The sequence below is a fragment of the Cololabis saira genome, chromosome 6 (genome assembly GCF_033807715.1).
Source record: "Cololabis saira isolate AMF1-May2022 chromosome 6, fColSai1.1, whole genome shotgun sequence".
NCBI classification, from domain to species: domain Eukaryota; kingdom Metazoa; phylum Chordata; class Actinopteri; order Beloniformes; family Belonidae; genus Cololabis; species Cololabis saira.
In genome coordinates this window covers 21,923,590-21,936,243 of record NC_084592.1, presented here as the reverse complement: position 1 = coordinate 21,936,243, position 12,654 = coordinate 21,923,590, and the positions used below count along the sequence as shown (strand labels likewise).

The window sequence follows — 12,654 nt, the reverse complement described above, 5'->3', positions numbered from 1 at the left end:
ATTCATTGTAGGACTGGAATGTCTTTTCGTAGCTTGAAATCCTCTCTTCATAAACTACCCTTGAAGGTTTGAAAATAAAGAACAATTCAGCTCTCTTTACTTCCATGCAAAAATGTGTTTTAATACAATACATAAAGAGTGCTACTGGAACTCACAAGTCATGGCTGTAGTTGGCTTTTCTTGTGTCCAGTTCTACTTTCAGTGTTTGTTCATAGTGATAAACCAGGCTGCCGGTCCCCTTCATGCTGGAGTTACATGGACCATGAAAATAAACACGGTACACAAATGTCACACTACAATACACTTTTTGTTAGTTAAAAAGTGTACTATTACATTTGAAATCTGATTACGTGTAATGCTCTCATGATTTGGCATGGCTATTAGCGAGTTACCTTTTTCTAGACCATTGTACCTTTTTGCATTTTCTTTATTGTGCTTTGCAGTGCTCTGCCTCACCCTGATTTCCTCTTCAAGCTTCTTGGTATTACTGCGCATTGTTTCAATGTGAGACCTGCTTTCAGTAATGCTGGCCCTGCAAACTTTTGCCAAAATTATTTATTTTAGGAGCAACCCATCATACAAGTCACAATACCGTTACAAAACTTCTGATTTCTTCTCAGTAATATATGATAAATAACTAAGTGACACAACCATAATGACATAGATAAGAAATGTAAAATAAAGATAGGCATGATGACCTGAAAGTGCAGGACTATCAAAATGAGAAAGAAAATCATCATAAATAATATATTATATATATATATATATATATATATAAATAAATCTGGGCTATACACTGCCCCTTCTGGCCAACCGGGGTGCCAGATGGGGTGGGGAGGATCCGGCCGGAATAACATGATCCTTCCACGCGCTACGTCCGGCCAGAGAAACTCCACCCTGTCTGGTGAAAAGAAGCGGCCTGCTCACTCCTCAGGTTAAGGAGGAGTCCTGAGCTCAGTGCAGGGCCCTCCCAGGGTTGGTAGAGGATGGCAATGCCCAGGACTGACTTAGGTAGGTGATGAAAATGGTAAAAAATCTGGGATAAAAAATATATATATAAAAAAAAAAAAAGAAAATCATCATAAATAAGTACAAACTTACCACAAAGAGACACTTAAAAAAGAAAATAAGTCTTAAAATGTGACAATAATTGCAATAATTAAACACCTTCACCATTAGTGACCTGCTAGAAATGTTAACCTGTATCACGCAGTGGTAATGTTTTTGAGAGGTGTTGTTGTGCCCGAGTCAACGTTCTTGAAAGTTTACTAATTAGTGTCTTTTGTCTCCTCTGCTTCACAATCTGCTCAGCTGCATCCCACTCCCACCCTGCTGATGTCAGCAATTGATCCTTAAGTTAAAATGAAGCAATGATTCTCCAAATAACTGTTTATGGATTTATTTATTTAATTCACTGATTCCTTTGGTCTTACTTTCCTTTCTTACCAGACCAAAGGAACTTATGAGGAACATAGTCTATGCTGAGAACTGAAGGATGATTAAAAAAAACAGGAAAAAAAGAACAGTGCCCCTTTATGTTGTCTGATTTTGTTTTTTTTGGAAATCCACCTTTAATATTAGCCATGGCAGTTAAATGTGTGAGAGTACACTACAAAAACTCAAAATCTTACCAGGAATATTTGACTTATTTTCTAGTTAAAATGTATCATTTTTAGTCAAAAAATCTCATTACACTTAAACAAGAGTCATGACCAGAAAAATAACTTGTTATTTGACAATTTTCACCTGTTTCAAGTAAATTTTCACTTGAAATAAGTAGAAAAATCTGCCACTGGGACAAGATTTACCTTCTCATCACAAGCAAAAAAATCTTGTTCCACTGGCAGATTTTTCTACTTATTTCAAGTGAAAATCTACTTGAAATAGGTGAAAATTGTTGTTTCTTCCAGTGAGTCTTGTTTTAAGTGTAATGAGATTTTTGTTTGGCTAAAAATGAGACATTTCAACTAGAAATAAGACAAGATTTTGAGTTTTTGCAGTGTACAGCTGTACTAAGGTGTTTAATGAGCGGGTATCAACTTATGGGACAGCAGGGAAACTATTTATATAAAGCTGTTTTTTTTTTCTCCAAATTATCTCTAAAAATGTATGTCATAATAAAGCAAATGACCACAATGTCTCAAATGCACACACACTAAAATCCAGTGTTTGAGCCACGACCTTTACTGGTTTTCAACAATACCTTTAATTTGTTGATCAATTTCATTCCTCTTCTGAGAAAGATCCCGAGCTTGAAGAGCTACGAAAAAGATAAATATGTAATTAATGTTTATAAATAAATACAGCCACTATTGCTTGTACCTTTTTCTAAATTGCCAACATTTAATGACTTTGATTGTTGTCAATAGCAAACTTGCTAGCTTTCTGCTCTGCCCTCGTTTGCAAATAACGATAGATAAAAGATATTTAAGCGAATAGCGAATAATTATAGAAATGTTTATTTTAAAACTCATGAAGGTTACCTGACTGAAAGAGCAGGCTGTCAATTTTACTAAGTTGGTTCATAGTTGCGACCAGACAGACAGACAGCTGCTCCCGCGGCCACGGAGGAGACCTGACTGCAGACCTCAACGGTTGATGCTGATTTATGGTTCCGCGTTAAATCGACGCAGAGCATACGCCGTAAGGTACGGCGTAGTCTACGGTGTAGGCTCTGCGTTGGTGTAACGCGGTACCATAAATCCGCCTTGACCCACCTCAATGTGAGGTTGAGGTCTGCGGGTCTTAGTCATGGGCCAGACCAGATATCAGTACAACCAGTACTCGAGTTGAGGGGGGATGAGGGGGGATGGCATCCCCCTTGAAATAAAAACGGCCAAAATCACCCCCCCTGTAAAACTGCCATCCCCCCTTTCCATCCCTTATGTCATTTCATCAATGAATGTGGTTTTACTGCTATTTCAACATTTAGAGTCATCACCAGAAAAATAACTTATTTGACCATTTTTACCTGTTTCAAGTACATTTTCACTTTAAATAAGTAGGAAAATATGCCACTGGGACAATATTTTATCTTCTTATTACAAGCAAAAAAAGACTTGTTCCACTGGTAGATTTTTCTACTTATTTCAAGTGAAAATCTGCATGAAACAGGTGAAAATTGTTGTTTTTTCCAGTGATGATTCTTGTTTAGTGTAATGAGATTTTTTTTAACTAAAATTAGACATTTTAACTAGAAATAAGACAAATATTCTTGTTAATATTTTGAGTTTTTGCAGTGATCCATTTTACTTATCCTGTGAAGGACAGAGGCATATTGATAAGTTCAGAAAACTGTTTGGATGTATTTGATGTAAGCCCACTAGCCCAGTGGATATTTAAAGCTTACAGAAGGCTGCATTTAACTGCTGCTATGTCATTCCTGCAGTATTTCTGCAGGTGTTTTGGTCATTGCTATTATTTGTAATATATTATATTATTCGTAATCAGCACAAATTATCTGTCCCCATATGATAAATTCCTGAATTCTTTTTACAACTCGAGTACTGAGTACAACTCAAGGTGACCAAACTTACTTATGATTTTTGAAAAGATCCATGACTATAGATGATATTTTGGTATGATGATAACCCTTCCTGAGTGGCAGCTGTATCATAGTTATCAGCTCATGAAGTCACCAGCCCCTTCAGGTTAATTGATGATTCTAAATTGGGTATATTATACATTTCCTGAATCCTTATGGTCCTGTGAGTATTCCAGTTTTTGTATTTTGTGTCTCTGTTGTTCCTAGATGGCACAGGGCTAAAAGATAGTATATCATTGACATTTAGGCGAAAATTGTGTAAAAATGTGTGTTGTTTATAGTTTAAAGAGCTGCAGTGACCTCTATGTTGGTCAGAAAGATTCACATCTTAGCTTGAATGAATGCTCAAAAGGCCCCCTTTAAAATTATACCAAAGACAATATTGTGAAACATTGACAGATATCCTGTACATGAGTCTAAACCAGGATATGCACCAGCATCTAAAATGTAATTTTCTGAAGAGGGTGGGTAACTTCATGAGCTGATAACTATGATACAGCTGCCACTCAGGAAGGTTATCATACCAAAATATCATCTACAGACATGGATCTCTTCAAAAATCATAAGTAAGTTTGGTCACCTTGAGTGGTACTGACCAGTGAAATTTTGGGGTCTGGCCCATTGACTATCTGCAAGGCAGGGCAAGACAAGGCAAGGCAAGGCAAGTTTATTTATATAGCACAATTCAACACAAGGTAATTCAAAGTGCTTTACATCAACATTAAAAGCGGCAAGACACAATTAAACAGTAAATAACAAATACAATGAAATAAAATTATGAGAAAAGAAGGTAAAATAATAAAAAGCACAAGTCTCTGAAAACTAAGGGCAGTAGAGTACCGCAGGTACACATCTCATTCACGGTTTTCAGAAAGTATTTAATTTAAGAGTACGCTTAAATACCAAATAAATGAAATAAAATGATAAGAAAAGAGGTCAAATAATAAAAAGCACAAGTTGTTAAAAATAAGGGCAGTAGAGTACAGCAGGTAAGTATTTAATTTAGGAGTACGGTTCAGTAAACAGTAATGTTTTTAGATTTAAAGGAGCTAAATTTAATAATAATTTGTATTATTATTATATTTTATTGTTGTGGACTGATTATTTTTTAGTCTTAATTCTTGAACTTTTATCATTATTTCATTTTAATTAACTACGGTATATTGTGTGTCAGTGTGCATTGGTCTCCCAGTTTTTGTTTTTGTTTTTATTATGCTTATTTTTCAGTCAAAATGTTAAGCACTTTGTATTTCATGTACCTGGATGAAAGGTGCTATACAAATACAATTGTATTGATTGATTGATTGATTGATTGATTGATTGATTGATTGATTGATTGATTGATTGATTGATTGATTGATTGATTGATTGATTGATTGATTGATTGATTGATTGATTGATTGATTGACAGTTGGAGCAGACCTCAGGTCTACAGGAAGTTTGTTCCACCGGTGAGGAGCAGAATAACTGAACGCTGCCTCACCTTGTCTGGTTCTTGAACCAGATCCAGAAGAACCTCAGGGGTCTGGGAGCTTCATAGGGAACTGACGGATCCAGCATGTATTTTGGTCCAAGACCATTCAGTAGTTTGTAGACCAGCAGTAAGATTTTAAACTCTATCCTTTGACTCACTGGAAGCCAGTGTAGTGATTTCATGACCGGTGTAATATGGTCCATATTGCAGTCAGGGATACATGAGTTTTGGGCCACACATGCTTTCAAATGTGGGATAATATTATTATAATTTATTTTGGCACAAAAAAGTTTATTTTGTTGTGACTACTTGATAACAAAAACGGTATACAGAATTAAACGTTTATATAAAAGTGATTCAGAACTAAAACTAAAACAGCGTTACTTCTTTATATGGTTAAACATGCTTTCAAATGTGGGATAATATTATTATAATTTAGCCATTTGGCACAAAAAAGTTTATTTTCTTGTGGCTACTTTGATAACAAAAACGGTATACAGAATTAAACGTTTAATATAAAAGTGATGCAGAACTAAAACTAAAACAGCGTTACTTCTTTATATGGTTAAGCTGCGCTATAGTCTAAGCTGTTGTGCATATAAATAGGTGTATAGCATTTTGAACTAAATTTATGCTCTTTTGACAAACGTTGATTGGATCCAACTTGAACTATTTAGCTTTAAGGGCAGCAGGGATGATTTCTGGTGAGTATTTATGACAGAGGTTACAAGGGGGCGGGATTAGTGCGATTCTAGAAATCACTTTGCGCAGCGCATCTGTACCGTCAAACCCGCGTCTGTTTTTGCCAACTGTCCGACAGATCCGGTGATTTATCTTCACATCCTTTAGCTTTTTTTTTTTCCTTTTCTTTTTTTGTTTCAGCTCGTCTTAAAGGTAAGCTTTCAGAAGCAATATTCCAGAAGCCAAACACATTTGCCGGTCAGCGTTTGCAGACAAAAGAGCGGACATGGGTGGGATTTAAATGGGAGGGGATCAGCTGTATGCAAGCTTGTATTGTGGATTTCATCCTGTTCATGGCGAAATTGTGCATTCATTTTTGAGCAACATTAAAACGCATCCGCTACTTGTCTTATATTATATTTTTAAGCAAAATGGGGCGTTAAATATAGAAAACGGAGCACCGACACAAATCGTACTATCATGCAATGAGATCCCACCACCCCTCAAATCTAGGTTATCATGCTTTTGTTTATGTTACTTCCGGTGGGATTTTCCCCCTCTCCTCTATTCATCCTGATGCAAATAAGATCCACACAAATATGACATTTTATTCCGTTCTCATCAGTCTGCACCAGCACATACCGAAACAACTGCTTGTGCAGAACCAGGGGCAGGATTAAATCATGAATTAAACAAACAGCAACATCATTTTCAAATGTATCCCTCTCTCTGTATGTTTTTGTGTGTGTGTTTTTTGCAATTAGATAGCTCTTTTATTTTGCTGTGGCAATAGATGGATATTACGATCCATTTATTACACATCAGAGAAGCAGTCTGAGAGTTGATAGAGAGAATGTCTCAGGTTGAAGAACCTCCCACTGAAGGAGAAGGAAGCCCCCAGATGGTCTCCTTAAGATCTGATGTATCTGGGAGCCATGCAGACGATGGAGAAGTGGGACCCTCTATAAAGAGGAAAAGGAGGAAGAAGAAGGAGCCACGTCCAGAATCTATCATTGTGTACCGTACTGAGACGGAGAGGGCGCCGGGAGAGGACCAAGGCGGTGAGGAGGGAGCAGAGAGGAGCATTGAAGAAGGAGCAAAGTTCCTCTGCACACCCACAGGCGAAGGTGAGAGGGGTGTCATGTTGTATCAAAATCATAAATTCATATGACCATTATTGTTACTGAAGGAACTCAGAGCATGGCTGCAAAATGTAACCTCGAAGATTCCCATGAAGCAAGATTTAAGTTATCTTTCTGTCACTTATCTTTAATACTTAGGTCCAGAAATGCAGTATCTCGACACCTACTAAGTTTTCTTACATTTATTTATATATTGTTTTAATGATTTTTGCCTACATACACCAGGAAGGAAGTAAAACAGTTACGATGTGATCAAAATCTATTTTATTTCAACAAAATATTGTAGTCACCATTTTCGAATTACAGCCTTTTTAAGCTAAGTATCAAATCTTTTTTTTTTTAAAGCCTAAAAAGTATTTTGACAATTTACAGAAAATAAGTTAATCACCTTGTTGTATCAAAGCAAATGAAAAAAGAGAATAGTTTTGTATATTTTTGGATACTTAGTTGGCATTTAGCAGATGGTTGAATGAATCCGTCAGTCTGAGGTCCAAGGAGTTTTTAAAGCAAGTGAAGGAGAACAACATAGGCTGAAAAACCAATATAACTCTAAAAGACGGATAGGAAAACGAATGAAAAGAAAGATAGCCCTGCGGAGCTCGACAACATGAAAAGGGCCCGGAATATCACAGAAGGCTTTTAATAATAATAATAATGATGATAATAATAATAATAATAATAATAATAATAATAATAATAATAATAATAATAATAATAATAATAATAATAATAATAATAATAATAATAATAGATTTTATTTGTTGGCGCCTTTCTGAGCACCCAAGGACACCTTACAGTAAAAAACATAGAAAATATGAATAAAATACAACAGGAAATAAAATAAAATACAGAAAATTAGACTGGATAGGCAAGTGTGAACAGATGGGTTTTAAGATGGGATTTAAATTGTCCAATGGAGTCAATCTGACGGATGCAGGGGGGAAGAGAGTTCCAGAGTCTGGGTGCAGAGCAGCTGAAGGCTCTGCCACCCATAGTGGCCAGTTTGAATTTGGGTACAGACAGGAGAGCAGCTGAGGAGGAGCGTAGAGCACGGGTGGGAGTGTACGGGTGGAGAAGGTCTGACAGATTTTAAAGTGAATGATCACAGAATCGGTTTCTTTTAAAGATTTTTTGGGGCTCTAGTGGCCCTTTATTGAAGATGCAGACAGGAAGGGGGTAGAGAGAGAGAATGGGGATGACATGCAGCAAAGGTGCGCAGGCTGGGATTCGAACCTGCCTCAGTATATGAGCCGCTGCTTAACCCACTGCACCACCGAGCGGCCCAGATTTGGTTTCTTAATGAAAAAAAACCCCTTTCACAACATCAACAAAGTCGGGCAATACTCTGGAGAAGGCAGGCATATCATTGTCATAATCTTCAATAAATAATCACTATCATAAATATAAATATATTGTTTACAACAAGCTTCATAATACCTTATTTTGCACATTAAGAACAGGAAAGGCGAATTGAACTTTGCCAGAAAACATATGAAACAGCTTACCATGTTATTAAGTCAGATTGTTTGGACAAATCAAATCAAGATGAACTTATGTCACCATGACGGAAGAGGAAAGTGTAGCGAAGAGAAGAACTGTTCATGACCCAAAGCTTACCACATAATGTGTTGGAAAATGAAGGCAGTGTTTTGGCATTATCACTGTCAATGGAACAGACTCATTGGTATTGATGATGTGACTGCAGACAGACTCCCCGAGATGAATTCTGGGGTGTAAAACTATATGATAAGATTGACCCAAATGCTACAAAGCTGATTTAACTGCACTTCCCAGTGCAAGTGGATAATGACCCTAAACATACTGCAAAAGTAACTTATCGAGGCAAAAAAAGAGTCGAGATGTTTGAGATTACACCTGTCCACTAGCTAGAGCTTCACCCGTTTATTACTTTTTTGAGGCCTCTTAGCCAACTCTGCCTTAATGTCTGATAGCTGTGAGCAATGCTTATGTGTGATATGCTGTCATTAAATGATACACGGTTGTCTCAAGAGACGACAGCGATGAAAATGCAAAGTTACTTAGGCTGGCTTTCGCTGACTTTAGGGACCAGAGACCTGGAGAAGGAGGCAACCCTTATGAAAAATAATCACATGTTCCATCCGCCTGTCCATCCATCATCTATACCTGCTTATTCTAATGCAGGGTTTTGGGGATTTGCTGTAGGCTGATGCAGCAAATTTGGGCAAAAGGCAGGGCTACATCCTGGACAGGTTGCAAGTCCATCGCAGCAATAATAATAAATAACTTTATTTATCCGTTAGGAACTTCATTTGTGGAAAAGCATCAGCATCAGTGCGTGTACAGATAACATAAACAACAGGACAGTACAGAAACAAACAAAACAATCAATATAAAGCAACATACATTGGGCAATCACAAATACTGCTGGACTTAGATGCTGTAAACCATAGCATAGATAAAATACGAGAGAAAAAGAGATAAAAAAATATAAGTCCCCCGTTAAGTGCGTAATAAATACAATGATTTTTTAAAAATATGTATAAAAGCGGGTACAAAAATGAATAGGTAAGATCAGCTTTTTATGAGTCTGATTGATGAGGGCACAATCAAATGTCCCTTCAAATTAAATTGCAACTGATATTTTAATGTGACAATACTCCTTGGTGTTTCTTTAAATTACTTTGATGACTGTATTCTGTTATGACACACAATTTACACAGTCCCATGTTGTTGAGCCAGGTGTGTAAAAGCATTATTTCAGTTACTTTTATCAGAAAAAAGTTTTTTCTGCATTTAATTGATTAAAAACAAACTAGCTGTTATTTTTCGACAGCTTACAATGTCATGCTATCTTTGAACAGGAGAGGGCTGGAATCTTCCTCCGGACAGCCGGTATGTGACCCTGACTGGAACCATCACGCGAGGCAAGAAGAAGGGTCAGGTGGTTGACATACACGTCACTTTGACACAAAAGGAACTCAGGGAACTTGCCAAGTCAAAGGAGCGTCTTAATGCAGAGTGTGAGGCGGATGAGAACTCCAAACGCAACTGTACCTTAGGTGTGTGCCACGGACCCCACGTTGTCCTGTGGAGCCTCTCGTGCGCTCCTGTGATTTTCATCCTCTCCTTCATCACGTCCTTCTACTATGGCACACTCACCTGGTACAATGTCTTCTTGGTGTATAATGAAGAGCGGACGTTCTGGCACAAGATAACAATATGCCCCTTTCTTATCATCTTCTACCCCATGCTCATCATGCCCATGGCGGTGCTGCTGGCTCTGTACTCCGCAGTGGTGCAGGTGTCCTGGGCCTTCGGCGAGTGGTGGCAGGCGGTGCGAGACATGGAAAAAGGTTTCTGTGGTTGGGCCTGTGGTAAACTAGGACTCGAGGACTGTTCACCCTACAGCGTAGTGGAACTCCTTGATTCAGACACGGTTTCTGGCTCTCTGCAGAGCAAGGCGCCCAGTGAACACGCTCAGACATCATCAGTTTAAAAGAGGGGATGCTGAAGTCATTGCACATATTCCTACTGGTTTCAAAGGTTTTTTTGAAACAAAAACAGAATGTTGAAGACACAACAGACGGAGTTTGAAGATTATTTTTCTGATTTTGATTCTTATTAGATCTTGTTTATGATCTAAGCAGAAAATGAATGACGAGAACTCATTCATTTTTTTAGGTATTTAAAAGCTACACATTTACACTTTCCTGCAAATGATAACTTATTAAACACTGCCTCAACTCTTCTAAGATATTTTTAGCAGAGTTTCTACAAAGGTAAATCATTATTGCACTTAGGCATGGGAGTTTAAAAAAAAATCTGTTTTAATATTTATATTTTCTTCACAGACTTCCACAGGTCACTAAAAAGTCACTGGTAATAACTGGATTACTTGGAACCTTTGAAAAGATAGCTTCAATTAACACAGCTAAGCTGTGAATGCTGAAACGCACTACTTTAGACCAAGTTTCACTCAATCTGTAAATATCTACTTAAATGTTCGTCATTTCCTTCTTCTGCATCACATTTTGCTGTAATTTAGCAAAGTTGTATAGTTTGTGAAGTTACCAAAAAAACTGAAGTTGGAGTTGGGATGAGGCTCGATTGATCACGAGTACAACTTTGACTGCAACTATATGTTCTGTGAAGGAGCTGTTGTCAATATACACTTTATTTATTAATTGTTTTGATCATTGCCATGAAGCAACATTGAGTTGGTGCATCTCATTAAATCCAACTCGTGTTTTCTGTCTTTAGTACCATAGCCATTTGGTAGAGCATAATAATGTTTATCAATTATTTATCATTTGGTTCAGCACTATTTTGTTGCCATTAAAACATAATTTTAATGCTCTGAGTTTTTTTCCCCACAGTGATGATGTGCACAACATACAGTGTATTGTATTCATCTAAAGTAAACTGACTCGTGCATTCATATACATTTTATTATTCTCGAACAAGAAAAATAACAGGATCACACAAAACCTATGATAGATGAATATAAACCTGAATTAATTTGTTGATGTGTAGATGACTGGGACATACTGCAACACCTCCAAGTATTATCAGTTACAAACAGTGAAGGATGTGATAATTATTAATTGCATCACAATTCATCAGAGTTTTTTAAAACTTGAAATCAGCCACTGAAAATGAAAAGGTCATTGTACCGCATGCAATGACCTTTGTTGGAAAAGAAAAAAAATGCTTTTGGTTACCTTTTTTTTGTTGATAATTTTGTCACTTTAAACATATCACATCATTTTTGTTGTAAATAAAATACATTGTTACACATCCAGTATTTGCAGTTTGTTAAAGGAAACCTGTACTGGAAAACATGGCATGTAAACTGTCTGTGTTGAATACAATGTCTGAACAGTTTTAAAAATGTATTTATTTATTCCTCAGCGTGTATTTAACCCTTGCAAGGCACTAAGGCTCATGTCAAAATGACTCAAGCCAGAGCGAAGGCCCTCAGTTCCTCAGAGGGTTTGCTTATCCCTTAGTGCCTTGAGAGGGCTACGTTTTCATCGCTGTTTGTAATTAAGGACATATGGTGAACTTGGCTCTTGTATTGCAGGAAGAAGAAAAATCAGAACACAAAATACAGTATTTGTCTATTATTTGCATTGCCAATGAATATAAATAAAGTTTCATAATAAAAATGTACTGAATTTAAAAATAAATGATGTCTAGGTTGGCTTAGTGGTTAGCACTGTTGCCTCACAGCAAGAATGTCCCTGGTTCCATTCCTGGGCCTGGCGTGGGTCTTTCTGTGTGGAGTTTGCATGTTCTGCCCGTGCTGGTGTGGGTTCCCTCCAGGTACTCCGGCTTCCTCCCACAGTCCAAAAAACATGCATAGGCTACTAGGTTCATTGCCCATTGGTGTGAGTGTGAGTTTTCCTGGTTGTCTCTTTGTATATGTGGCCCTGCGATAGACTGGCGACCTGTCCAGGGTGAACCCGTGTCTCTCACCTGTAATGAGCTGGGATAGGCTCCAGCAGACCCCGTGACCCTGCAAAGGAGAAAACAGCTAGCTACTTAATCTGTGTATGTCCTGAAAAAATTACAACTTGACAAATCGAGGTATGAAACCTTAAGATGGTTGAATATAATTAGTTATACAAATGTTTGTGTCTTTTGCTAAAGATTTTGCTGCTATATTTATGGTCATGCCATCAAGTATATCTTAACAATGTAATTAGAGTGAAATATTTTTTCAATACTGATTATAGCTGTAGTTGTTTTTCTGAACTGAATCTTCTTAATGAATAATTATATTAAAAAAAGAGATAGATAGATAGATAGATAGATAGATAGATAGATAG

General features: G+C 37.2%; 1 protein-coding gene across 1 annotated transcript; it reads left to right on the top strand.

Moving 5' to 3' along the window:
- Positions 1–5,484: 5,484 nt before the first annotated feature.
- On the top strand, positions 5,485–11,956 carry tmem169b (transmembrane protein 169b). The gene is made up of 3 exons (XM_061724500.1): positions 5,485–5,912; positions 6,464–6,826; positions 9,685–11,956. Exons 2-3 carry the CDS (start codon positions 6,553–6,555, stop codon positions 10,317–10,319), a joined length of 909 nt encoding a protein of 302 aa, XP_061580484.1. The 5' UTR covers positions 5,485–5,912; positions 6,464–6,552; the 3' UTR covers positions 10,320–11,956.
- Positions 11,957–12,654: the final 698 nt, after the last annotated feature.